The 26,664-nt window shown below is 34.8% G+C and overlaps 5 protein-coding genes across 8 annotated transcripts; 1 reads left to right on the top strand and 4 right to left on the bottom strand.

Moving 5' to 3' along the window:
- Positions 1 to 5,135: 5,135 nt before the first annotated feature.
- LOC111207819 (FCS-Like Zinc finger 2) lies at positions 5,136 to 6,218 on the top strand. The gene is made up of 2 exons (XM_022706205.2): positions 5,136 to 5,606; positions 5,735 to 6,218. Exons 1-2 carry the CDS (start codon positions 5,290 to 5,292, stop codon positions 5,922 to 5,924), a joined length of 507 nt encoding a protein of 168 aa, XP_022561926.1. The 5' UTR covers positions 5,136 to 5,289; the 3' UTR covers positions 5,925 to 6,218.
- Positions 6,219 to 9,529: 3,311 nt separating this feature from the next.
- LOC106440228 (casein kinase II subunit beta-2) lies at positions 9,530 to 11,491 on the bottom strand. Of its 2 annotated transcripts, none has more exons than XM_013881843.3 (5): positions 11,090 to 11,491; positions 10,575 to 10,799; positions 10,390 to 10,499; positions 10,127 to 10,292; positions 9,530 to 9,957 (listed from the first exon to the last, which is right to left on the bottom strand). In XM_013881843.3, the coding sequence occupies exons 1-5, from the start codon at positions 11,313 to 11,315 to the stop codon at positions 9,827 to 9,829; spliced, it is 858 nt and encodes a 285-aa protein (XP_013737297.2). In that variant the 5' UTR covers positions 11,316 to 11,491; the 3' UTR covers positions 9,530 to 9,826. The 2 variants fall into 2 exon arrangements, with proteins under 2 accessions (XP_013737297.2, XP_048618872.1); XM_048762915.1 differs by having other exon boundaries at positions 10,390 to 10,484; positions 11,090 to 11,478.
- A 146-nt stretch (positions 11,492 to 11,637) lies between these two features.
- On the bottom strand, positions 11,638 to 14,738 carry LOC106440227 (NAD-capped RNA hydrolase DXO1). The gene is made up of 13 exons (XM_013881842.3): positions 14,203 to 14,738; positions 13,887 to 14,131; positions 13,731 to 13,796; positions 13,524 to 13,602; positions 13,338 to 13,417; positions 13,213 to 13,236; positions 12,965 to 13,089; positions 12,616 to 12,832; positions 12,470 to 12,523; positions 12,329 to 12,375; positions 12,157 to 12,241; positions 12,010 to 12,073; positions 11,638 to 11,919 (listed from the first exon to the last, which is right to left on the bottom strand). The coding sequence occupies exons 1-13, from the start codon at positions 14,585 to 14,587 to the stop codon at positions 11,783 to 11,785; spliced, it is 1,608 nt and encodes a 535-aa protein (XP_013737296.2). The 5' UTR covers positions 14,588 to 14,738; the 3' UTR covers positions 11,638 to 11,782.
- A 349-nt stretch (positions 14,739 to 15,087) lies between these two features.
- LOC106440229 (pentatricopeptide repeat-containing protein At4g17616) lies at positions 15,088 to 17,640 on the bottom strand. The gene is made up of 2 exons (XM_048762914.1): positions 17,514 to 17,640; positions 15,088 to 17,465 (listed from the first exon to the last, which is right to left on the bottom strand). Exon 2 carries the CDS (start codon positions 17,451 to 17,453, stop codon positions 15,513 to 15,515), a length of 1,941 nt encoding a protein of 646 aa, XP_048618871.1. The 5' UTR covers positions 17,454 to 17,465; positions 17,514 to 17,640; the 3' UTR covers positions 15,088 to 15,512.
- An 89-nt stretch (positions 17,641 to 17,729) lies between these two features.
- On the bottom strand, positions 17,730 to 20,691 carry LOC111198139 (calcineurin B-like protein 1). Of its 3 annotated transcripts, none has more exons than XM_022706204.2 (9): positions 20,484 to 20,691; positions 20,001 to 20,150; positions 19,526 to 19,608; positions 19,102 to 19,161; positions 18,902 to 19,010; positions 18,706 to 18,758; positions 18,460 to 18,540; positions 18,248 to 18,360; positions 17,730 to 18,154 (listed from the first exon to the last, which is right to left on the bottom strand). In XM_022706204.2, exons 2-9 carry the CDS (start codon positions 20,077 to 20,079, stop codon positions 18,091 to 18,093), a joined length of 642 nt encoding a protein of 213 aa, XP_022561925.1. In that variant the 5' UTR covers positions 20,080 to 20,150; positions 20,484 to 20,691; the 3' UTR covers positions 17,730 to 18,090. The 3 variants fall into 3 exon arrangements, with proteins under 3 accessions (XP_022561925.1, XP_022561923.1, XP_022561924.1); XM_022706202.2 differs by having other exon boundaries at positions 20,001 to 20,130; XM_022706203.2 differs by having other exon boundaries at positions 20,001 to 20,130; positions 20,497 to 20,691.
- Positions 20,692 to 26,664: the final 5,973 nt, after the last annotated feature.

Raw genomic sequence — 26,664 nt, 5'->3', positions numbered from 1 at the left:
TGGTGATATGCATAAATGAGAAATATAATAGTCCATATTTATAAAAATAAAAATTGAATTTTGGTCACTAAGCTAACATGATCATTTGACCGGTACACACTAAGTAGGATACATAATGTAAGGTAAGAATGTGAATTAATATGGTATGACCTTGCAAAACAAACTTTTGTGTAACAAAGTTGACATACACAAGTTCATCGGCGCAAACTCAATAGTAGAATATTATACAAAATGGCCAACCTAACTAGGATCAGATTTCATAGAATTAGTAATTTGCCGTATGTATTCAAGCCCAAGCCCAAAATGATGTATTTATACTCTAGTCTGCGTGTATAGCTTAAGAGTATTGCATGCTCTTTTTTTTTTTTTTTTACTGATATATTATGATATTACAATTATGAGAAATATTACATAGATGATTCGATGACCGATAATACTACATACCTTATGAGGATCTACGCCTAACTGCATCACCTGAGCCGTCATACGAAGACTTACGCGTAACCGGATTTAGTTGCACCATGTTGAAGATCCATTTTAAATCTTTCTTCCATATTCTGCATAATTTTTTAATAAATCGCTTTCTCCGGGAATTGAAACATGGATCTCCTATAATATGCAATTTGCAAAAAATTGCATAGTCTGAGATTTGAACCCCAGACCTAGACCTCCTATACGATAAAAATGTAGATCATCAATTAATATAAGCTATTTATAAGAATATGATTCATAAACGACAATATAAATATCTTAGGCTGCTCTTCTGGCTCCTACTGATACATAATCAAAAGTAGTAATTAAACAATTAAGAAACTGATATTAGGTGTGGGATTTACCAAAAGTATATATAATGTAATGAGTAATTAGTGGATTCTACAATATAATAATCAAATTAATTTATTCTATGAAAGTAAGTGGAAGAGAATCTAATACGATAGCCAATGTGTTTCGACATAGGAGACATATTGTTGGCTCGTGGCAATTTCTAGATCTCTTATTGTAAACAATTAACCTAATGATCCGAGAACTCCATCACGCTTCTAGAGCAAGCCTGTCCTTTGGATTATTTAATTAATTAGTGTATATTGATCAAGTTGCTAAGTATACGGAGGAATATTATCTTAATTTTGTTTATATCATTAGTGGCCTGGTGCGCCAGAAATGTTGTTCCCTTTCTGAGCTCATCCCATGTGACAAACTCGACGATTAATACATTACATGATTATAATTATCGTTTAAATATATGACTACAACCTATCGTACGGATACATGTGAATATACTTGATTGGAGTTTATTAATATTATCCCACATCGTGTGGGATTAGATCCTTAGGCAATATACATGTACATGGACAATCTCCACTGTTGAATTAGTTTTTAGATGTGAGTTAGGTTCATCACTAATAGAGCAGATGATTTCTAATATAAACAATTTCTTACTTATTTTGTCTGGTTCTAATACCATTTTACTTGAATAAACGAAAGAGAAAGTTTGTTACATGATGATGAACTTTTTTTCTTATTCAAGTTAAAAGAATCTGTTACAACATCTTTCTCTTTATATAGAGAGAGTAAGACTTAACCGGAATAAGCTAAGTCTAAACCATTGTAAACCAAAGTAAATCATCACTCTAATAGAGTTGTGATGCATCGTCTTTCCTTTCTAAAATATCAAATATTGCGCAGAGTATCGAAATAAAACCCAATTAGGATGATACACTATTGACTAACCAGAGTAACCGAAAGCATCATTTGATTAGAAGCTTACTCTCAATAAGAAGTTATTATTAACTACATATGGTGTTTTAACTCATTTCGACCAGCCTATATTAAGGTTTGAGAATCTGTATGGTATCAAAATTGATTACTACCTTTTTCATCATAGATATTACTCCGCCATAACTAAGCATATATTTCGTAAATATATAACCATATATATTCATTATGTTACGTGCTTATGTGATACTATTACTCGTGAGTTGATCTAAAGTTGATAAGACTTCGTTCATAATTAATTTTCAATCAAAGCCGGAGTACTATTATTGGACCTCACGGCCGGCTTGTGCACAAGACTAGATGGTACACAAGAAATAAAGAAAAGTGGAGTAAAATTAGGGGGAGACTTGACTGAGCAGATTCGCTAAATGGGCCCCATGAGAATCAATTTTGAATCGGACGATGGAAAAACAATGTTGTTACCGATACACAAATGTGAATTAGACAGTGGTAGATTGACCAAGTTATGTAAGTCAAGCACTGCTCTTTAAAGGCGTACGTGTCAGGATATGCCAAGTATTGGGAAACACGTGTGTCTCGTGTGAATCTCGAGAAGAACAAATACGCATCTATTAAAAAATAAACTTAGATTTTGTCTCAGCAAAAATTGTGATCTTAAAATTTCACGAGACTAACTCTAATATTCTGTGTGCGAAAGCTTTACAGAAAAAGAAATTTCTAAATATATATACTTGCTAATCAACTTTAGTATCAATAATTCGAAACCCACAGGAAAACCTTCAAACAAGGCTTTGCCATTGAAAGCAAAACCGGAATTTGGTAAAACCACCTACGAGTTGTTTTGTTTGGAAGTTTGAATACATAAGGAATGAATTAGTCATTAATAGTTTATTGTTTATACATGTTTATTTTCCCAATACATTAGCCGTTCAACTGCTACAATATTTTATTCGACTAATTCAATCAAATGACATATATATCAGTTTTATAATGCTAATATGAAAGTGTTATAAACTCATCAATCAACATTGATAAGCTTGTGCAGATTGTTTTTCATTTTTCTGTTCTTTTTTCATTTTTCTGTTCATGTTGAAAAATACATATTGTGCAGAATATCGACGATTAATCGTACACGTGGGTGTTTTATAAATCAAGTAAATACGAAACCAAACAACGGTCCAATGAGGTGATGGCAGGGCACGTAAATAAGTAGCCTAAGAAAAGTGTATTGGGACCCTCCATCCTGTGTGCTAGGAATGATGGGCCCACAGTATTTATACAATTAAGAAATAATGACATAATTCCTTTTAAAATGTTAGAGAAAGAGAATCAAATATTTTAAATAGAGTGAGTGACGTGATTCTATTATGTAGACATTTTTTTTTTTGAAAAAGAACATTCTATTTAAATTGCATAAATAAATAAAAAGAGTCACAGCCTGCCAGCATTTTGTTTGGTGGATTTTTATTAAATGAAAAAAATCTTACAAGGAAAAGAATATTCAGCACCCGAATTGTTCAATGGATGCGTACAGTACAAGTAATATATTTTTACAGGTGCTTTATTATTTATAAATTACATATAGCATTGGAATTAATATGTTAAAGCCAGCGATATATTCTTTTAACTGGCTTAATTGTAAGAAAAAAGACTTGTAAGGGACATGTGGGGTTTAACTTTGCGAACTTCCGAACCTTGCGCAAGTGTACGACGTTAACATGTTTGAACAATTGCTTACACGCTTCGTTTGGCGCGTGTTTCATACTTCAAGAAGGATCCTTTATTAGTTATTGTTTCCAAGGAAGTCCAATAATGTAGTTAATGTATGTAATTTTCATATTGTTTGATCAAATCATTCAAACCAAACAAATAATGACTTCACATAAATCACATAAAATCGTTGAGTGCGGTGCGGTATCGTGACAAAGCTTTCTCCAAAGTCTTCTCAATACGTCACTCATCACGGGAACAAAAAAAAAAACTATAAAAAGAGAGAAAATGACATGGTATTAATTCTACTAATAGTTAATGTGTCGTTGCAATAAAGAGAATACACAAGTGGTGAGGTTTTATATACGTAACGCACAAGACCACGCGCGTGTGGTTCCCACGATCCAATGACTTTCTTAACGTCTAAGTGCGGGGGGGGACCCATGTTTCATGGAACCGTTTCGAAGATTTTTTCCAGGTTTTTAACTACTACAGTACATCATTGTCCTTCACATGTAGCTTTAATAACGATGTTGCCACCAAGTTCCATGAAATCCATCTGGGTTTTCATAATAGCATTCAGTTTAGCTATGACATTATTAAGTTATTAACACTAGGATTAGTGACACAGACAACAGAATCAGATACCAATATTTTTTTCCATTAAACTTCTGTTTAAGATCGTACGTAATTGTTGCGTATAGTAAGGAGTAAATATAACTGATATGGTGAATAATGATGAAGTAATTGTGATTTTAACCCTTTAAAAAACATTGATGACTTGTTTTAAAAGTGTGAAAACTAAGGTCTCGATAGTTTTCTAACATAGTTTTGTAAAAAAATTATCAATAAAAATCGACTGCTTTAGAAAACTGAATTCTTAAAATGTATAATATATTCAGTATGCGTATATATTTTAGTTTGTATTATATTCAGTAGTTTCATAAACTTGTACAATCACGCAAATAAAATTATCCCACAAACTTTCAATCCATATTTTTATATATTGAATTTATATTTTATCACCTTGTTCCATTTAAATTTGATTATTAAAAAAACATATATATTTGTCTTTATTAGAATTTGATTTTAAGTTAAAAATTTGTGGTAAATCAATTCATTTTATGTAGTTTTAGAATACCGTAATTTAGTAAGTCAAACTGTGTATTTTATGGCATTTCTAACTCCATTCTATTTTTTACTTAAAAATGGAGTTTAGAGTAAAAATGGTTCAATGATATTATACTTCTCACTTTATAATAGAGTGAAAAATAGTTTACTTTAAATATAAATTAACTTATTTTTTTGGATTATCAATTGATTTTTTACTATAAAATAAAATATCATTGGAACAAACTCAAATTCTATTATGCAGTTATTCATTTTAAAGTAAAAATAGAGTAAACAAAATTGAAGATGGTGTTCGAAAAAGAGACTTTCATAACTCCACAATATTACCTCTATTTTGCTTTCGATTCATAAGAAAAAAGTTTATAAACCGAGGAAACAATAATTATGTGAGTGCCTCAATTATTCCTCATAATGGTTAGGTAGTTCGAATTATTAAGAAACTCAATAAAGTAAATAAAGAAAGAAGGAGAAAAATGAAAAAGCGGTATTGCAAAACAAATAAAAAAAGAAGCCAATAGATTCTCTCTCTCTTCTTTTCACTTTTCTTTCCTCAAAGCTTTGCTGCTTTTCCTAACCTTTTCTCTCTCTAAACCAGAAACAAACCTGCCCTTCTCTTCCTATAAAAGTTAGCTCCATTTTCCTCTCAAATCTCCTCCACACCAAACCTCTCTCTCTCCCTCTCTTATTTCAGAGAAAAAAATAAACAAGAAAATGGAGGTGTCGACAAGAAAGCCTTATTTCATAGAAGAAGAAGACGACGGATTGGTTTCTCTAGCTGAGATGGAAGCTGGAGTTTCTTCTCCTTCTTCTTGTTACACAAACATGAACCAGTACCATCGTCGTAGTTATTACAATAATTACCATCAGTACTCTGTTTCATCACCCAGATCTGTTGTCGTCTCTGAAAAATTCCATGACTTCAGATTCGACAACAGCTGTTTCGGACAACAATCAGTTCCTCATTTCTTGGACTCTTGTTTCCTCTGTAAGAAGCGTCTTGGTCATAACAAAGACATCTTCATGTACAGGTACACATCTTTTGTTTCTTTTACATCTTTATTTCAATTTCTGTTTTAATGTTTTCGATCTTTTAGTCGACAATAGAAGAAACCCTATTTCTGATATTTTAATGTTTTGATTTTTGTGGTAATAACAGAGGAGACACACCGTTCTGTAGCGAGGAGTGTAGAGAAGAACAGATAAAGAGAGACGAGTCGAAAGAGAAGAAAAAGAATCTGTCTTCATCTGTGAAAGCTATGAGAAGAAATGAAAAGAGAAGCTCTTCTTCTTCTCCAACTAGATCTCGTGACTATGCTTTCCGCACTGGAACTGTTGCTGCTGCTTAGTTTCAATATCTCTTTAGTTAATATATTCCAAGTCAAAGCAAAAACCAAGAGAATCCATTAAAGCCAGTTGCTGTAACAGTTGGTTCATGGTTTGAATTTTAGAAACTCCTTTTCAAGGGTTTGTCCTTTTTCGTTTTTATTAGATTTTATTTTGCATAAAGAAAAAAAAAAATCATGCAATTTTGGGAGTACAAGAAAACTGTGGGCAAACGTTTGCCTATGTGAATTTGGTACATCTTTTTTTTTGGTAATATGTGAAGAAAACAAAAATATATGTAACATGAACATCTTCATTAGCCTGGCTGTTCTTTTATTTTTAAATGATGGGATTGTAATGAAATAGTACAAGATATATGTATATATATGTGATAATAACTTATATATTTGTTTAATTTTCGTTATTAAATTGACATGTGATACAGTTATGATTCGAAATAAAATTTGATGTAGTGTGGAATCAACTTTGATTTGGAGTAGGTTTGATGTCATGACTTGAAAGAATAGTATAATGATGTATTATTAGACAATTTGTTTCTGCCCATGTTCTGTGAGATCATTTGTGCAGTACAAGTTTTTCTTTTCATTTTATTGAAACTGAAGTACAATTAGTTATAAAAAGCAGTAGTACAATTTCATTTTCAGAAAGAAAGATTTAAGGTTAATAAACTTTTCATCTCCTGCCTTACACAGTCACAAACGTAGGTCTTCTGTTAACCACAAGTTCTTTTTTCACAATCATCTGTAGTAGTATTATCTTCTTGCAGTCTTAAAATGTATTATGTCGTCTCACATCAGATCACAATCACATTCACATGATGTTGGTTATTCAGATGTGAAGGTTGCATCACGGGTCAAGTTACTTGGAAAGGCAGCTGTTGATTTGGGTTAATGGGCTTATTACATTACTACTTTGGGCTTTTTCTCACAGTTCATATTAATGCACATTAACAAATATCATCTCAACCATATTATTCCACTACTAGGCTCTCATTTCATAACCCCTTTTGTCAATTCTCCAACATAACTCATATTTTCGGAATTTGATTCTTCGATAATTTTCCTTAAGACTTTTAACGACAAAGGTCATGTTGGGTCTGTCTCTCTTTATCGTTTTTCTTCAGACAATGATCAGCCAATTTAGCAACTCTCCTGACCATAGCAACCGGATATTTGCTTCGTAGCTTTTTATATTAACATGATATAGTTTTTTTTTTTTTTTTGCTAAATTGTAAATGTCATTAATAGTAATGAAGATTCGGTTACAAAATGAATCTGAAACCACAGTCTGCTGAGACAGCCATTTGATTCTAAGGAGACACAAAAAGTTTTAAAAAACCCCTAAGAGCTTAGTTTATTAAGTCCAAGCTTCTATCAATAGAAAGCTTGAAGTTAATATGGCATAATAGAACAAGAGACAACAGTATGAGACTCCTTGTTCGAAGCGCTTCTCGCTATAACTGGAGCAATACTGAAGAAGCAAGAGAAAAGCTTGAAGGAGAGTTCAGTCGAGCATTCACCGAAGTGGCTCCAATCAGCTTCAACAGAGGTGTATGGCTCCCACCCCGGAACACTACTAGAAGAGGACGTCAACCAAACAAACCCAAGCTTTCTCGGCAGTAGATAAAAGTACCAACCCAAATTGATGCTGCTGACAATGGAAACTCGGGTTACTGGTCAAGCGTAGGCGGTACAAATGGGCTCCCCAACCGGCCACGCGACACATGAGATGCGGCAAAGACTCAGAGGGCACACTAAACCAACTGTCGGAGCTATGGAACAAGGGAAATGGAGCGCAGTAGGAGTCATGACTCCTCGAAAACAAGCAACTCAAATCGGCAAGAGAGAGCTCCGCCTTAATGTGGGAGATGCCTTTACAACGGGATGTCCTCAAAACCCAAGTAAAACGGCGTCACGAGCAAGAAGGAGAAGCCAATCGATTACCAACGAGCGCCACGGTTGTAGTCTTTTGAACTAAGAAAAGAGGTTCTCGGTGGAGCGCCTCACATCCACTTTTCACTCGATAAAGAGAGGAGAAGCTCTACAACAACCTTGGAACTACACAGAAGAGGAGACCGACTGGAGTGAGACGATGAGGCAGAAGCGGTGACGGCAGCGATGCGTTGTGCATTCCGGCGAGACTCAGATCTCGGATCTGACCCAGATCCAAGCGCAATCGGTGACTAAAGGTAGATCCAGGCCTCCCAAAGCTTACCTCGACTAACCAGACCTCGTTCATGCTCCAGAGAGACCAAAGACGCCTTTGGTTTCAGTTTGTTTCGACGGAGAGACCCAACAAACCCAGACACACGCACAAGGAGGAGAGACGAGAGGAGGAGGCGAAGGGTTGAGGCGGCGCGCTTAAAACAGACACGAAGCCTGCGGTGACCGGAGACGAGACTCCAGCGGCCACCGCGAGAGGGAGCTTGCTGTTGATGGAATTAGGGTTTGACGGCGGCTTTGTGGGAGAGACTCTAGAGAGAAGACTTTCTCTCTCTCTCTTGGTTTTTTGAATACCAGTCTCCTCAACATGATATAGTTTAACCCATTTTACAAGAATCTTCTCAGCCAAATGTTTCATTCGCTCTATTATTGTGCGACGACCAGTGATGATCTCATACGGAACAACTCCAAAGCTATAGACATCGCTATTTGTCATGAGATAGCTGATAGCCGGTGTCTACATACTCTGGAGCTGCATAGCCCTTTGTTTCGATTCTCTTTTTGGAGATACCATGAAAAAAAAAAAAAAAAGTTGTTACCTGTGGAAGAACCAATTGTTAATAATATATCAAGTTTGTAAACGAGATATGAGAAATGGTAACGCAGTTGTAACATGAGTTTTGTCTCCTTCAGGACCCTCTTTAGCAAGGCCAAAGTCCGATAATTTCGGATAAAAATCATCATCCAAAAAGCACATATGATGATTTGAAGTCCATGCATATTATCTATCTATTTAAACGAGATTCTTTTGTTGGTTTAAAAATCACCTGAATATCATACAAAAAGCCAATCCTTGAGCTGAACCGAGCAAGATAGTAAGTCTTTTTTTTTTCCAAGGCAACGTTGGGGCATTTGTAGTGAAGAGATGATCCGCTAAGCTGAGATTAGACATGAACTCTTAAACCAAAAGCCTCTCTGTGTCCTCTGAGCAATATCCTAAGAGCTTCACTACGTTCGGGTGATTCACTGTATCTGTACGCCCAATAAATGAACCTCTGCTTAGCATTTGCTTGTGACCCTTTCATTACAAACAAAATGATCATATAATATCCGATGATCAACCCATTTTCTTGTACAAAGCTCGAATCTTTCAACAATATGACTCGCAAAAGCCATAACTGAAGCTATACATACTTGTTGACTTTGTTGATTGAGTTTCTTGACGGCTACAGTAAGTGGATAAGGAGACTCTCCTCCGGTGGAAGTGTTAATGGCGGCTATATAAACACTACCAAAAATCACCTTCTTCGATCTTAAACTGGTCCGAGAAAGCGACAGCTCCATCGTAAAGGCCTCACAGTGGCCCGTGGATTATGTTGGACAATGGGCTTTTGGGAACAAAATGCTGGTTGAATGGAACTGATATCAAGAGACCCACACAAACATGAACGGCTCACGAAAATCTGACATTGATAGGTTTTGATACAAAGGAAAAACTCAAATGGAAACTGAGGTAAAAGCATATAGAAGAAAAAAAGGGGTAATGTATTACAATTGTTATGTGGGATTTTACTTGCAGCTAATGTAGTAGTCTAAACCTAGTAAGGGACACACAAAAACAATAACAGAGACAAACTAGTGTTCCACCTTCCTGAAACAAATATGCCTTTTCTTTTTGTTGTACACAAGTCTCCTGCTTTCTCAAAACGCATGATGCTCTTGTACCTGTTTCCTTCATTCCTTCATGGCTTGTGTAACTTAAACCCAAACACTCTTGGCACATAGCTTTGCGATGCCTTTTGCGGTTTCAGATGTCCGTACGTCATCAGGAACAGATGTGGAAACGTTGTCCCAAAGTATGCTCCATCTATGTCTGTTTTTTTTATTTTGGGTTAAAGAACAACACACACAAAGACTGCAGCAATAACACAGCAGGACATATCTAATAAGAATCAAAGTAATACCAAACTAGACTCTTTATAAAGCATGTATGTATAATATAACCAATAAGTTGAGGAGCGAGCCAAGTAAAAAAAGGATACTGCCTTGGTATTTTGATCGTGGGTAATAGACGTCTTCACATTTGGGGCAATATATCTTCACGGTGCTTGCTCTAGGGATATCAGATTGCCCAACCGGTAAACAAGGCTGCCCACAACAATAAACTCTCGGGCACCTTCCAAAGTCATAGTTTTTGTATTTGTCCAACTGTAAAAATCATTGGTAATTGGTAAAGGACCAAACCAACACTTTGTGTATGTTCTAACAGGATTGTTTCAAATATATATAAAAAAAGTTCCTTTACCATAGAAGCCAGGCCTTTGCTGGTCAATATGTAACGAGCATGAATCATTCCATACAGCATCTCGGCAGCTGACTCGATCAATTCATTCTGTTCCTCTGTAAACATCTCACCTGTTAACATTGAAAACAACACCTAAACGCCATATCAACAAATACATACTAAATCATTCATGTGTTAGGACTTACCATGAGAAGAGTCTACGTCCAGAATCAAATCAAGGGCATAGTCGTAGTAAGGAACTTGATGGCTGAGACCACACAAGTTAAAATCATCCTGGATGTAATCATCATCAACCTCGCAGAAGAACTCGTTCCCACGGAGATTACAGAACCAAGATATCCACGAGGTGTCCTCCCCCTCAGAGCCACTCACCTCTGATTCCTCGCTGTCTGTCTCTGATATATCCACAGCTAAAACAACCACATAACATTTCATCAAACACCACTCTTATATAACCTTATTTAAACAAAAAAATAACAAAGACTTGCTCTAGGAATCATGAACAACAAAAGTGGCGTTTAAGATTAAAGTTTCTAGCTTTAATTCAATTTAAGATGTTTCAAAGAAACCCAAATCAAGAAACAGAGCAAATCATAAGTAAGAAACCCAAATTGAGAAACGGGGGCAGACCCTAGGTAACGGACTCGAATAGAATCGAGCGATTCACAACAACAATAGAGGCGTAAGAGACGAATCTCACCGTCGGAAATGGTAGTCTTCGAGAGAGACCCAGAACGTGAATCTCTGCTGTTGTTCTGGTCATGCAACTGCTTCCCTATCATGACGGAGTTCGATGCGGCCTTTCCCTTTCCATTGACGGGCTGAGACATCGAATGCGACGCCCGATTATCGCGAACCTCGTTTACAACACGTTTCCGATCGACGACCTCCGACTTGGTTCCAACCGTTCCCCTCTCCCTATACATGATCTAATCTAATCTCTCCCAAATTCAAATAATACAACTTCCGAGATCCACGCCGGAGAGGGATGGAGCTTCACGATCTCTAGGGTTTCCAAACGGAGCTTCTCGCCTCGCGTCTAATATCTATCTGACAACTAGTCTCTTGGTGGAACATTCACAGATAAGAGAGAAAAAAAAGAGCCAAGGGTAAAACGGGAAAGGGATAAATATAATTAGCTTCTCCGGTGAAGAGGAGAGACACGTGACGCTCACGTGACACGGTTATAAGGCTTGGACCGAATTAAACAGGCCCGGCCCAAGTTAGATCATTTCTTCTTAAACCAAATATAAAATCTTTTCATTGCTTGGGTTGGTTAACTTTTATAATAAAAGTTACAAGAGAAATCCAAAATAAACAAGCTTTATTCAAAAGAATTTTTTTGATTCTGATCTCCAAGTACTAAACTTCCATTAAAGAATCACAGAGAGAGTTACTGAGGTGGGGGTGGTGGTGATGAAGGATGTTGAAGAAGGTGAACATGATTAGTTATGGCGTCAGGACAAGACTGAGCTTGAAGAAGCTCTAGCCTCATGAAAGGATGCACGAACTGAAGTGTGTAATCTTCGTCTGCAAATAAAACACATAAAGATATTGGTCTTCCATCACTTGTATATGTAGTAGAGAGGCACAAATAAAAAGAAAATCGGACGAGCTTACTCTCTTTAACAGTGCCGTATAGCCAGCAAAGAACCTCATCAGCAAATGCCAAGCACACTCCTCCCTAGTTTCCTCCAAAAACTCATTTGTGTTTAGTTTTAATAAGATTTGGATTATAATGAGAGAGTTTAGTGATAGAATACTGACCTGCCAGTAGTTTTTCAGTCTGGCTCTGTGTGCGATATCTTTTGTTCTCAGTCTCTCTGTGCGTACTAGTCTCCCTCCATCATCTCTACACAACAAAGGAAAAGAAAATGTTTACTTTGATTGCTCTGCTTGAATCTCAAAAAGGAGAAAACTTATATAAGTTTATCTTTACCTATATCCAACGACAATGTATGGCACTCCTGCTACAAATGATTGTATCTGCAGCAATAAACCAGTTTTCTCATTGTTACTTCTAAGAATCCACAAGAAAGGAGAATATGCAATTCGTGAGACACCATTACTTAGTACCTACCCAGAATTTAAGCAGTTTCTCTCTCTCATATCTCTCTACGGTACGATCATCCAACTACAGAGAGTAAACAAACAGTAGGAAAGTTACAGGCAATGAAAAGAAGCTGAAATAACAAAGGAGCTTAACTTAGCAATGAAGAGGCATACCTCGCGAGTAGTTTTCAACTCTATATAAATCCTCCTTCCTTCATCAGTTTCATCGCAGCAATCCATTTCAGCACCCATCAGAACACGGTGAGCTCCGAGTTTAGTCTTCACAACCGAGCAGAATTCAACATTGGCATCCACGTGGTGTATTTCTTCCCCATATGCTCTTCCTGGATCTTCCGTTGCAAGGCTTTCGAAACAATATCCCCAGTAACATCTGATTGCGATATAGATAGCATTGGTTACATTAGGGTAGCAAAAAAAATGCAGTGCAATACACTCTTCTTCTGCCCTAATATTCTGAAACACTGCTTAACTATGTAACCTTGTCTCCTACAATGAAGATTACCTGCGGCGATCTAAGTCACTCTGTGGCCTTTCAGGCAGTTTATGCACATCCAGATATATGGTTCCATTCCTCTTATGCACACCCATTTCCCATGGCTCATGCCGGTTGTAAGCAGCACCCAGTATCTGAGAGAGAGATAAAACAAAGCAAAGCCAGTGAGTTATCAAACAGAACCATGCATTCACATTTGTTGTTAAGTACAGTAATACCAAAGAACAAGGCAAGATAATGTTGAGGATCTTATTTACCTTGTTCAGATTATTACGGAATGTCTGTCCAAAAAGAAGCACAAAAAGACAACATTGATGTGAAAATCTCTTCAAGGCAATAAAATTGAGAGTTAAATGGACTTATACACACAAGCACTTCATACCACAAAATGAATGTTCTCCAACGAAATGTTTTTTGCTCTAATGCTGCCAAGAAGGTCACCAAAGCCCTCAGAGCCCAGATCTGCCTCAACAGAGAAAACAATCAGCTTAATACCTCAAACTTCTACATCTTGCACATGATCCAATAGTTGCCACAAAATATAATGTACAAACACTAAAAGCATTACCTATTTTCTCAATAAAAGTATCATAACCTTGATTTAAATCGGCACCAATGTCTTCAGAAACATGACGCTTGAAAAGCCTCTGGAAAACAATAACAAAGTGGACATAAATAAGCTGCGGATGATTAAAACATTTACGATATGTATGTGGTCGCATACATATACAACTAGAGAGTTAAATAGAACAAAGAATACCAAAAAGGCACTCACCAAACCTCGCTCATCATAGAACACTTCTCCACCTTCTACACGACTGTAGCTAGTAAGCTCACATGGCTGACAATATAAAACACAACGAAACGTGTTACCATATATCGATAAACATAGAAATTTGAATAAACATAGAAATAACAAAACAAAGGTTACCTCCTGAAAGACGGTAGATTTCCTAGACAAGGTTTCTTTACTTTTGGAAAGTTTAAGCTCGGAAACAAAACGCTCATCACGCTGATAACTCTGGTACCTCCCACCACGGCCACCACGTCCTCCAGGGTAAGGCCCGGGACGAGGAAGAAGCCCAGGTCCTCCTCTCCCATTAGAAGACCAACGCCCACGACCCATTCCTCCTCTCCCACCATGGTTATTGTCATTGCTCCATCCCGCAGGCAAAACTGTCATATAAACAACTATTAACAAAGATAGTAGGTAGCTATCTACTCTATCAAACGAGATTCGAACTTGCCAGGGATTGAGTAAGTGCTAATAGCAGGTGTCTTAGTGTACTCTTCATTATCAGACCCAAACAGATCCTTCTCCTCTTCTTCTTCTTCTTCTTCTTCGTAAACTCCAGTTTCTCCATTATTATCATTGCTCCTGTAGCTATCCACTCCATCATCATCATCTCCATGCTCCTCTCTCCCGCCGCTGCTTCCGCTGCCGCTTGAGCTGCTACCACCACCACCACCTCCGTCTTTAGAGGAAGACGCCCCGGAAGACGAAGCTGAGCCAGACGAGGAGGATGAGGAAGAACCGGAGGAGGAGGATTTCGAGCGCGAAGATCGAGAGTCGTTGTCGGAATCTTCTCCGAACAAATCTTCGATTGGGTTTTTCATCGGCGGTAAATCCATCACAAAAGAAAAAGGTTTTGGGGTTAGGTTTCAGTCCATCACAGAGAGTTTCCGATCCGAATCGAGAATTACAAGTAACGACATAGCGAGTTACTTCACGAGTTAACTCGTGTTTTGGTGAGCTTTGGGCTTTCAATGTAAATGTCGAAACGAATCAGGTCCATTTAGCTTCTTTTTAATTTATTTATCAAACGCGAGTGTAACTTTACTGAAATTACCAAGTAACCCTCTGTATTTTAGAATAATATTCTCTACATGCATTCAACTTTGGGTTGACTTCAGAAAATTCCATGTAATCCTTTTGGACTGTACACCGTCAACATTTACACACAACCTTTGTTGTCAATTTTGCATGAAATGCTGAAATTTGAATGAAAGAAACAGATATTACGCTTTTTATAATTTCACACTTTAGACACAATTCATGTTTCATATTCCCTTGAATTCATGTTTATGTCTTCAGCATTCACATCCAGGAGCCCTCAAGAGAATTTAGAGAATATAACAATTTAGTAAAGTTTCTAGAAAAAATATTTTTACAAATTTAGAGATTTATTTCTATGTAAATTATTACCAAAAATTGTGGAGGCTATAGGTCTATATTTCACTTGGCTATGCGCATGACCACCCTGTTAGTGACTTTTTCGACAACAGACGTCTCCATAACAACCGTGTAGGCATCACGGTCGTCCTTCAAGGCCCGACAAGTACTGAAAGGTTCTCTCCAACTACGTAGAGAGCAAAACATTCCTATTAACGGTAAACAAGGATTCACTCCAAATGAAGCCGAGAAAGTTCAGTCGATTGGTGGTTTCAAAGAGTCTACAAGCAGCTGTACCATTTGAATCCAAACCCCCAAAAATATACCAGCGAGGAAAAGACCATTGAGAAAAAGAAGATTAGAAGAAGCCACTAAGATATATAATCATACTATACCAACAAGTTTCCTGAAGGCCTTAACATGCTCAACCCTCTGCGCTTGAGCCTCTGTCACAGCATCAGCTGCTTTCAAGGTTCTGTATAGATTCTTATGAACCTTAAGGTACTCATTCTTATACATAGCTACATCATTATACATACCCTTCTCCTTCATGTAACTTATAACCTCCATCACTCTCTCAAAATACCCACCTCTCAGGAAGTTCACCACAAGCTTCTCCAACAGATCTTGCGTTACCTCCAAGTCTCTGCTCGCCACGTTCCTTTTGATATCTCCCCACGCGACTGTGATCTCCCGGTACATGCCGAGAGACGAGTACATGTCGACCAAGATCCAATAGCTTTGCACAGTCGGTGAGATTGTTTTCATCTTCTGGATTTTACGGTAGGTCGTCACGGCGTCTTCTTGCATTTTGGCTTTGCAGAAGTAGTAGAGAGACGAGTTCAGCTCGTAGAGCGTGCTCGGAACTTTCCTTTGCTCTCCTGCGTTGATCTCCGGAACCAATAGCGCCCTGAGCTCTGTGTTTTCACAATCTTTAATCTCATCTGAAGGATCTGTAACTAAACCGGCTTTGGTCATTTGTCTCACAAGAACCTCGGCGTTTCTCAACATCTTGCTCTTGTGATAACCAGACAAGACCTTTCTATATGTAACCAAGTCCATGGGATTGCCAGCGGAAACCATGTCGTCAAGAATATCGTGAGCAGCTTCTAACCAACCAACAGCAACACAAGCATCAATGACATCAGCACATAGCTTGGTTCCACCCACCGAGAACAGAAGCTTTGAAAGCTCAGGGAGGTTCTCACGTCTCTTGTAACCATATACCAACTTAGCAAGAGTCTTGTTCGTGACACCAAGCTTGGAATCTGCGCAACTGACAAAGGTCGCTTCGCTATCCACTCCAAGAGATGAATCTCTCTGCAAAATCTCAGGTGAAATCCGAATCTTTAAACCGGATCTGATATGGTGAGACCCAACAGGCAAAACCATAACCTTTTCAAGATTCTGAACCGAAGGCAAGTCCTTGCTCTTCTTGCATATATCTAACACAAGCCGACCCGCGGAACCAATGTCATCAAACTTGAACTCAAGGCTTAACAAATTATCATACAAACGACGATAGTGACAAAGAAGCTGACTCGGCACGTGACCGATACCTTCCTTGAGCTTCTTCAACTCGTCTCTCATGCCATTCATTTCGTAAACGCAAGACATGATCACAATCGAGTGCCCATCCGCAACGACATCGGCTTTGGCCATCAGCTCGATGAGCTCTTGGCCTTTGAGAGAGAAACCAAATCTCACACAAGAACCAAGCACGAGATTAAACAAGACCGTATCAGGCTTCATCACATTACTGTTCCTTTTTAGTTCCATAAAACGATGACAAAACTGAACCAAATAATTCGAAGCTAAGCAAGTCCCGACCTCTGATTTCACCATATGCATAACCACAAGCCTCAACACATCAGAGGTTACAGCAAATCCCTTCTCCAGCATTGTGCGGAGTATGTTACAAGCGGATTCAGACATCTGAGCTCTCGCTAGAGACAGTAACAACTTAGTTAACGCATCGGAGTTGACAAGACCTGAGTTCTGCTTTAAAGCTAAGCGAGAGAGATCATCAGCCTTGCAAAGCCAAGCGGAATCGGAGGAGTAAGAAAACACAGTGACGAACCTGTTCATGATGGAACTATCTGGAAACCCGTAGAGACGTTTGTAATCTTTGAACACGTCCCATGCGTCATCCACAAGGTGATGCTTGAGAGCTGTTTCGAGCTTCTTCTTGAGAATCACTTGTGAAGAAGCTTCCCAGCTTAGTCTAGCAGGTTGAACACTAGTGCTGGAGAACAGGGCTGGTTTCGAAGACGTGCTAGCTATGCGACGAATCGATTCAATGACAAAGTTCCGTTTCCTAAACATCAGTGTAGATATCTTTTTTTTTTGAAACACTTTTTTTTTTTTTTTTTGAAACACAGATATCTGAATCTAGAATTTAGCAAATGAGAGGGATGTGAAGAACCCTAAATTGGTCGGAACTCGGGGAGTCGAGAGAGAGGACGAGTGGCAAAACCGTAAATTTCATTTGGTCCAGAGACATTTGTAACTTTTTGTTTTTACGGTAAAAGGGCTCAATAAAATCTTACTTTACAGTTTTGGCAGTTATAAGATTCAATTGGAATAATCAGAGACCTACGATTTAACATAACAAATCTTTTTTTTCTTTTTGTATGCGTAAAATCTTTAATCTTTACAAACGTATTGATGTGTGCTATGTACAAACTCGTAAAACATTTTCTATGTATACATGACGTAGAGAATTGGTGATTTGCGCTCTATTTAAAGCTAAAAAAAACCAAGGATTTCAAAAATGTTCTGAGAAGAAAATAGGAACCCAGAATATGAAATATACTATGTAAGAGAAACAATTTGAAGCAAAAAAAATATGATCTACTGTGTGTGTTTGCAAACAGTTGTTGTCGACTACACCGATCAACTCAGAACTTGGTCTTGGTTCTCTCTTGTGCGGTCCAACCATTTGTAAAACGGTTTTGTTTCTTCATTTGACAATCTCATCCACCTCCGAGTTAAAGATAAAGCTTGGAAACGTTGTCGTTATATCCCTGCGTAGATTTATGCATACGTTAAGAAAACTTATCTGCCATTTCATTTCTTAAACTTTTCTAGTATACTTGAGTTCTGGTTCCCATGAATACCTGAGATATGGGAGGGTCATGATCTTAAGTAGTGATGGGTTCTTGTTCACGAAATCGCTCCACTCTAGTTTATCAATCTTTCCATCCCGATTCACGTCTGCATCTTCAAATGTCTGTTCATGAATGAAAGATAACGAAACTTAAAACTTGAGCTCAAAATGTAAAAATTCTAGAAAGACAAAAACTTTATAATTCAACAGACCATCACAAACCTTATCTAGTATTATCTCTATGGTTTCATCAGCCAACTTCATTTCAGATTCACACAGAAGGGCGATCAACATTTGCTTCACCTGCATACATATCACACACAATAATGATTTTTCCTGCAAGGATATTTTAAGTAAGGGATGCATAATCAAGAACATTGTTCCAACTTAGCGAACATCTTTCATTATCAGTATTCATAGCTTAACTCGCAAAAATGCAAAAGAATACAGAATGCATAGTGTTGTTACCTCTTGTCGTTCAATGAAACCCGTACAGTCCATGTCGTAAAGCCTAAACGTAACTGAGAGAAAAAAAGATAAAAACGTAGATCAATATCAATAGAACTTCTTCACACAAAAGCTTCCAGAAGTAATAATACATATAAAACGTTACATCATTAGATAAAATAATAGATATAAAACTCTCTTCATGTCGTAAACTTACAATCGATTTTGTCTTCTAAAGAAGCATTGGGATGGAAAACATTGAGTGACCTGACAAAGTCGCCGAAATCAATCACTCCTTTTCGTTTAACATCAAACATATCAAATATCTGCAACGGAGAATGATTACTTAGTTTAATTAACATATTACTCTTCAAGAATAATAAATTTATTAAAAGCGTGAGGAAACTTAGAGTATACCCTGTTAGCAAATAGATTCTCCTTCTTCCGGTTCTTGAACAAGGCAAGTTGAAACTCTTCCTGCACGCACGCACACACGTGAAGGAAGTATTATAAACACACACAAAGATAAAGAAAGTGAGGCCATGAAGAAAGCCTCATAATTCAAAACCAAAAGCAATCTAATATATAATAAGAAAATTCAAGTCAAACATCAAGGGCTATGATTCATTGAATTAGTGGTGCAATATGGAACAGACAGATAGTACTAGCATGGAGAAATCATTATTGTTGTTCTAATAAATTGGTTAAAGTCAACGAAGTGGAGAACTACTGTAGATGAATAGCGTAAAGAGGAAAAAGAGTACTAGAGTGGGGTCATGAAAAGATCAAAATGGGGTCCAAAGAAAAATAATTTTATCAAAATCTTTATGTAGGTAGGTACCTTGTGGATCAAACCATCATCAACAACGGAACTGCTTATGCTCTTGAACAGCTCAAACAATGCTTCAACCTCACTCACACTAACTGGAAAAAGAGAAAAAAAGCCACACTGCAAGATCAACAGAAAAGTACCAGCAACCAGACACAAAAAAAAAAAAAGATTAATCTACTTTGAAACTTTTTGGATATTAATAGAAAGCAAGGAGTCAGAAACCATTCTTGACCATAAAAATATAGTAAACTGACATGAACAAAGATCAGGTGATGGTATTGGTAACAACTAACAACTAACAAGAAACATGTTGAAACTAAGGGACGTATAGTAAATTGGATACAAGATTATGAATAAAGGACCCTGAAAAACAGATTATTTAAACTAAACCAATGAGCAGAGAAGAAAGGTCAACATATAAACTAGACAATGAATCCTCAAACATGCAAAAAGGAATGAATTAGGAACAAAGTAGTAAACATACAGGCAGTCTCGGAGGCAAGCTTGACAGGGTCTTCGTGTCCACGGAATTCTCTTGCTATTTTGGAGTGGAAGCAGCCCATTTACAGAGATGCCAACAGACAGATTCTGAGGATGCTAAAGCTTCGATTTTACTGCCCATAATCACAAACATCTTTTTTTTTTTAGAATCTTCACATATTCTAGAGAAACAGAACATGAGAGTTTGAATTAAAACACAGAACATCAACGTAATGTATAATAAATCACAACAATGGTACGATGATCGTCTAGAATCTCAACAGCTTTCGTCAAAATTTCGAACCACAAAAGTTGTTAGAATCCAAAAAGAGATTCAAAACGTATACCAGGAAACACGATTCGAAAAAGCAGAAAGTAGAGAATCAAAGAAGGTAATGTAGGCACGTCGAGAATTCAACAGCCGTGAAATCAAAATCACGAATTTCTTAAAAAAATTGTAAATAATCTCATAAGCGAAAACACTCACCACCAGCACCAACCTAAGAGAACGGCTCGCCGGAGAGATCCAGAGAGAGAGAGAGAGAGAGAGAGACAGCACAATAAAGAGAAGAGAGAGAGAGAGAGGCAGATGATCTCTGTAGAGATGAAAGATCGGACGGTTGAAATCAATTTACTACAGAAGCTGTGGGCTTTTTGTTTGTTTTGTTTGGTGTAAGGAAGAATTGAGAATCAAGCAGCGGGCGGCTTCGGCTTATATTATAAGATGGGATGCGGCACGTGTGAAGGTCGTAAGCGCGTGCGAGACGAGTCAGTTTTGGAAGTTAATAGATCTAATATTTCAGTTACCATTCCTAATTGATTTCTGTTACTTTTCTTTCTGTCCATTTTCTCCATCTGTTAATTACGTAAGCATATACGATGATTATGTTCTGGAAATTATGTGTTGTTAGTATAATGAAAAATATTTGTGGGTGTATAAAAAAAATCCAGAAAAGAAAACACATTCATTGCCGTTGGGCAAGAAATTCAAAAGTTGGATTTTATCAAATAACCTATATCCCTCACATCCGGAAAATTCAAAGATGCGTCCATTTTAAATAATCAAAAAAGTCAAATTGGTACATCACCAGGAATATTCTGAATATACCAATTACCATACTCTGTTTACTACTAATATTTTAAGATATTTATACTTGTTCCCATAAATAATTCGACTACTTTTATATTTTCCAAAAACCGAATGAGATGGGGAGAATTTTAAGATTGGAAATAAATGTAGAAACGGACAATTCTAAATTCAGGGAAACATCATCTTTTCTTCAAACCGATTGTAATGGAAAGTGCTGTTTCCTGAAACCGATTGTAACATTTTCTTTTTCTTATTCTCTTTTTTTTTCTATCTCTTTTTGCTTTTCCATTTTTTTTCTTTTCCATATGTTCTTGTTTTTTTAAAGGACAAATCCACATTTAAACTAGTTCAAATATTTCACTTGATGGAATATCATATCGTTTTCTAAATGAAAAAAAAAAAAATAGAATATAACCCAAACAGAACAAATTCTGACTCCAAATTCTTTTTTTTTTGCATATTCTATAAAAGATATTGGACAATTCTTTCGTAGTCTTTTTTAAGTTTTTGTCACAAAAATAATCCTAAAAAATGACCAAGATAGCTCTTTTTTATTTAGAAAATTTTAATATTTATTTTTATTTTTTTAAATCTAAAATTCTATCCCCAAAACCCTACTTCTTAACTCTAAACTCTAAGTTTAGATTAGTTAATCTTAAGGTAAAAATGTACTTTACCCTTTAAAAAAATTTATTTTGGTCATTTTTCTCATTGAGGACTACTTTTAGAACAAAAACTTAAAAAAAATGCTATCCTATTGAATTTCTCAAAGATATTTTGATAAAACCTATATTGTTCATATTTTCTTTTGAATATATCAAAATTAAAACTATGTTTAAACACATCAACAATTATCCCCACATCAAATCACACTACATGAAGTGTGAAGCTAGGCATTTATTTCGGGTCCGGGTTTTTTGTATCTTAAACATTTGGATCCAATATGTACTTAGAAATTTTCGGTTCGGATAGACCTGGTTAAAGTCTATAATTAAAATATCCATAAAATACTCTTAATTTTTTGGGTCCATATCGGGACCGGATCGATTTACAGTATTTAGGATCTAAAAAAGACATGACATATCCAACTCCATCAAATTTAGATATTTTTCATATATATCTAAAATTTTACAAAATAACTTACATAAAACTATTAATAATTAAAATAAAATATTGTTAAACTCTAAATTTTACATTGTAAAGCTTCATATTACTTAAAAATGTTACAAAATAATAAAAAATATTGTTAAAAAAAATATTTCAACTAAATAATAAAATAATATATATAAAATAGAACATAAAAAAATATAATTTTGGATATACATGTTTTTAAGTCGAGTACAAATCCGTTCTTAACGGGTCGGATCTATTTGGGTCGATTTTTTTCGGATCCGGATCTATTCGGTCGGTTCTTTTCAGCTCTAATTTTTTCTGATAAAAAAAATTAAACCCAAAAAATACTTGTAAATTTCGGTTCGGTTCTAATTTGAATTTTCGGATCCCGATTAAAATGCCCAAGCCTGTGTGAAGCCTCCTAACAGGCTCTAACTGTAACGATCTTTTAACATAGTTAGATACTTTAGCAGATGTTTATTAACTAAAGAAGTCAAGTCACTAAAATATTTTGAATCAATTTAACTATAAAGCATCGTTTTATGATTTAAATTAAAGTCGTAGACCAGTCGGTGTGAAATCGTTACATTAGTCTGCAACGTGGCAGACAGAGTTTGACATATTTAGGACCTTAATCACGACCTGGCCACGTGATTATCATCCAAAACAACAATACAATATCGTAAATCATATATCTTAATTTGTTTGATTATTTGTGGTTAATAATACCTTTGATTGAACCCTGTCTTTTCCAAAGGTCTACAAACTTGGCAATCATGTGATTAATTTATAGTTTTATTATTCTCTATATTAAAGAAACTCGAATTTATAATTCGAACATATATTCACGTCATACGCCTGGTTGCATTTTTAGAATTGTTTAGGAAGTATATTAGTTCCCAAAGCTGGCTTTACATGGATTATATATTGATGTTTTCAATTATACATAAAGTATGTCTTTCAATTATATGTAGATGATTTATACAGAAAAAAAAAGAATAAATCATCAGAAATAGATCAACTAGAAGACTATAGTTGGAGCAGAAAGGAAATTAAGCAAAATAGTTTTAATTTTACTAAATTATGCAAAAATGAAATTGATAAGTAATATGTTTTAATTTTTAAAATTAAGAAACGATTTACATAGTTATTTTTAAGAAAATATTTACTTTAGAAAATAATACGTAACAACAAAAGGGTTAGTCTTATAATCCGGGCAGTTATTTTAATTTAATTAAAGTACTCTTGAAATCCAAAAAAATTACTTTAATGGTTGGCTTGAATTGACTCTTTGGCATGGTCTCCGGACGCGTCGGAAACGCGTCGGTAAAAAGGTTACCAATCAATTTTTTTTATTTGAACTAGGATTCGGACCCCGCGAATTCGCGGAGAAACTATATATTAAATTTTATATATAAAGTGAGATATTTTAAAATAAACTATAATTGATACTAAAATTAGATAGATAACAAAATACAACACAATTTTTTAATAATATAAAATTTTATTAAAATAAAAATACTAATAATTCCTTCAAAAATTAGTTTAATGCTATAAAGAATATATAAATATTCTTAAAAATCAAATATCTTGTCATCGTTGTCTATTGCACTATTATCAACACTGAATTGCTTAGAGTGGTTATATGTGAAAATATATAAACTAAAAATGATGATAAAATACATAGTTTTTATAACATTCCATTCGAATATTAAGATTACAGAAGGAAAAATTGCAAAATAAAATATAGTGAAAATACATGAAAAGTAATATATATGATCATAAAACTATTTAAGTGATCATAAAACTATTAAGGTAAAAACGTATATAACAAAAATTGGTGAAACAATAATATTTATATAAAAGAGACAAGTGTTAAAAGATGTTACCCCAACAGATGAATTTGTTAGAATGAATATATTCATGCGAATATTATATTGGATAAACATAATTGTATGGTACGCTGCTGGCTTTTGTTTCGTACATGTTTGGTTGAAAATTGAACATATGTAAAAATTTTGACTACTTAGGCTTTGATTGGTAACATGTGATAACATTGATTTAGTTTGAGTTAAAGGTGTAACTCATAGATAACTCAAAAATGTCACCAATCATGTATTAAATTTAGTTTTTTTATTTTACGTTTGAGTTATCATGTATTATGGTTGAGTTACAATTTTGAGTTATACCCTTTATAAAATTGTTAAATCAAAACTTAATGCAACATCATGCCTAATCTCATGTTTTAGAGTTGAGATACAGTCATAATTAAAGTTTCTATCAAAATTACAAGTGAACATAATAAATTCCAAACACACCACGTAAAAAAAAAGCTTTCATGTTCAATGTTTTGGAATTTTTTGTTTGTAAATAAAATGTTATTTATATTTCCAAAACCACCATGGCAATATCTTATTCTTATTTCTAGAAATATTTTGGGAAAATTGTTTTTTTTTAAGCAAAAAAAAATGATAACTACGTTCTTTTAAACTAATATCTATTTTGTGTCATTTTTACCTATAATACCCTTTAATATTTTTGAAAATAAAATTTAATAAATAGTTTTACAAACAAAAAAATTTGGAAAAATAGTAACTATTGATAAAATACCTATATGAACTTAGTGGTATTTTTTTCAGTTCTAAAAATGTTTAAAACATAATTTTCAGATTCTGTTCTAAATAAAGTATAAATGACATTCTACGAAGTAGAAAACGAAATCCATTTTTTTCATTGAATCTAAAATGTTTAGAAAACGTGATCTACATAAATAAGAGTATTCTAAAAATATTTAGAATACACATTCCGCGCTTAACCTACCAATTTAAAATCTTTAGAAATCAAAATTTACACATTAATATAAATCTAAAACACGTAGAAACTGACTTCTACAGATTTACTGTAAATCTAAAACATGTAGAAATCAAAATCTACACATTACTATAATTCTAAAAACCTGTAGAAACCGATTTCTACATATTAGATGTATTCTACGGATAAGAAATCAATTCCTAAAAATATGGAAACAAAATATTTGGGAATATTCACTTTCATATTTTGAAAAATCAATCTTAAAAAAAAAAACGAAAAAAGTGGTAACCTTATTCTCACGCCGTCTTCTATATTCCATTGATTGTTCACAAAATTTTCACATTAATTCTACCATGATTCATATCTATGCTTTCACGGATCGATCGGTCTATAATTCAAGATCGGTCGATCCGTATGAAATGGACCTTTGACGATCGAGTGAAATGGACCAGGTCGATCAGTATATGCTCCGCGTTTTTTTTGTTCTGCATAATGATCAGGATCAATCGATCAGTTCGACCTTATAATTTCGGATCGATCGATCCCGCTTGATCGAACTCATTATTTATTATATTTAAAAATTACAATTTTAAGGGAATTATTGCTATTTTGAAAATAATTAACCTAACGGGACATAAAGTATATGAGATTAGTCTAAAGGGACATAGTTATCATTTTTTGCTTTTAAAAAAAAAATTCCCAGATATTTTTAACATTATTATACAACTTCACCTAATTTTGTGTTAGTCAAAGATTTTTTATTCTATTCCTTTTTCTTATTTTTGTATTTTTAACTTCTTCTTTTTAATTATTATTTTACAAAATCTTATTATTTGTAAATTTTATTTGTAATAGAAATTTATAAATTATTTTGTTATTGATAAATATTATAATCCGTAATTATAGTTCTTAGAAAAATATATATTGCAACATAATTTTTGTTAAAATTTATTTTATACATTTATTTTTATTATTTATTTATTTTTAATAGGTTAATGTTTTTTTGTTATTAATAATAATTCATTGTCTTATGTTTATATTTATTTGATTAAAAACCATACTTTAGATTGTAACTTTTATTTTTACTGCAAACTTACCACATAAAGTTACAGTTTTTACCACATGATTTTTACCGCAAGTTACATCGAATTGTAATACATATTGCAACTCGATTTTAATACTACATGTCACCAGTCGGAGCCTTAATATTTTTACTCATACATAATATCTTTATAACTCTTCATAAAATAATTGGTTATAGTCACAAAACTATATGATGATTATAAGAATTTTTTTTCTTTTCAGTTTCAAGATTCAAACCCATGAATTTTTCATAAAATTGTTGATTGAAATTAAAAAGCTTATTTTCCTATAATTTCATGTATTTTGCAAAATCCAGTATGATCATTAATCACCATAATATCTATGAAATTATAATTTTATAGTGAACTAATTTGAAAAATAAGCAATTGATCTGGTGTATCCAAAGTGATGCTACTTTCATGGCATGTTTTCCACTTTTCATCTATTTCACATATCTATACTATTAAATCACAATCTTTACTAAGATTATGTCCTTATTTTTCAACTTATTTACAAGATTATGCCGTTTCATTATTTAATTTTTAATTTTTAATTAAAACCGTATGGGTAA

This window comes from Brassica napus, chromosome C7, assembly GCF_020379485.1.
Source record: "Brassica napus cultivar Da-Ae chromosome C7, Da-Ae, whole genome shotgun sequence".
NCBI classification, from domain to species: Eukaryota; Viridiplantae; Streptophyta; class Magnoliopsida; order Brassicales; family Brassicaceae; genus Brassica; species Brassica napus.
This window is presented reverse-complemented; position numbering and strand designations above follow the sequence as displayed.

Bases quoted from the DNA above. Each gene is read 5' to 3' on its own strand.
- LOC106440229 (XM_048762914.1), bottom strand. From the start codon at position 17,453: ATGTTTAGGAAACGGAACTTTGTCATTGAATCGATTCGTCGCATAGCT.
- LOC111198139 (XM_022706204.2), bottom strand. From the start codon at position 20,079: ATGGGCTGCTTCCACTCCAAAATAGCAAGAGAATTCCGTGGACACGAA. The intron at 19,609-20,000 runs GTATGTTTACTA...CTCTTTTTCCAG, and splicing joins GCTTGCCTCCGAGACTGCCT to TTAGTGTGAGTGAGGTTGAA. The intron at 18,361-18,459 runs GTTTGTGATGGT...ATTCATGAACAG, and splicing joins TAGAGATAATACTAGATAAG to ACATTTGAAGATGCAGACGT.
- LOC111207819 (XM_022706205.2), top strand. From the start codon at position 5,290: ATGGAGGTGTCGACAAGAAAGCCTTATTTCATAGAAGAAGAAGACGAC. The intron at 5,607-5,734 runs GTACACATCTTT...TGGTAATAACAG, and splicing joins AAAGACATCTTCATGTACAG to AGGAGACACACCGTTCTGTA.
- LOC106440228 (XM_013881843.3), bottom strand. From the start codon at position 11,315: ATGTATAGGGAGAGGGGAACGGTTGGAACCAAGTCGGAGGTCGTCGAT. The intron at 10,293-10,389 runs GTAAAGGAACTT...TGATTTTTACAG, and splicing joins GCAAAGGCCTGGCTTCTATG to TTGGACAAATACAAAAACTA. The intron at 9,958-10,126 runs GTATCCTTTTTT...TAAAAAAAACAG, and splicing joins ACGATCAAAATACCAAGGCA to ACATAGATGGAGCATACTTT.
- LOC106440227 (XM_013881842.3), bottom strand. From the start codon at position 14,587: ATGGATTTACCGCCGATGAAAAACCCAATCGAAGATTTGTTCGGAGAA. The intron at 13,237-13,337 runs GTATGAAGTGCT...CTTTTTGGACAG, and splicing joins TGGAGAACATTCATTTTGTG to ACATTCCGTAATAATCTGAA. The intron at 11,920-12,009 runs GTAAGCTCGTCC...TTTTATTTGCAG, and splicing joins ATACGGCACTGTTAAAGAGA to ACGAAGATTACACACTTCAG.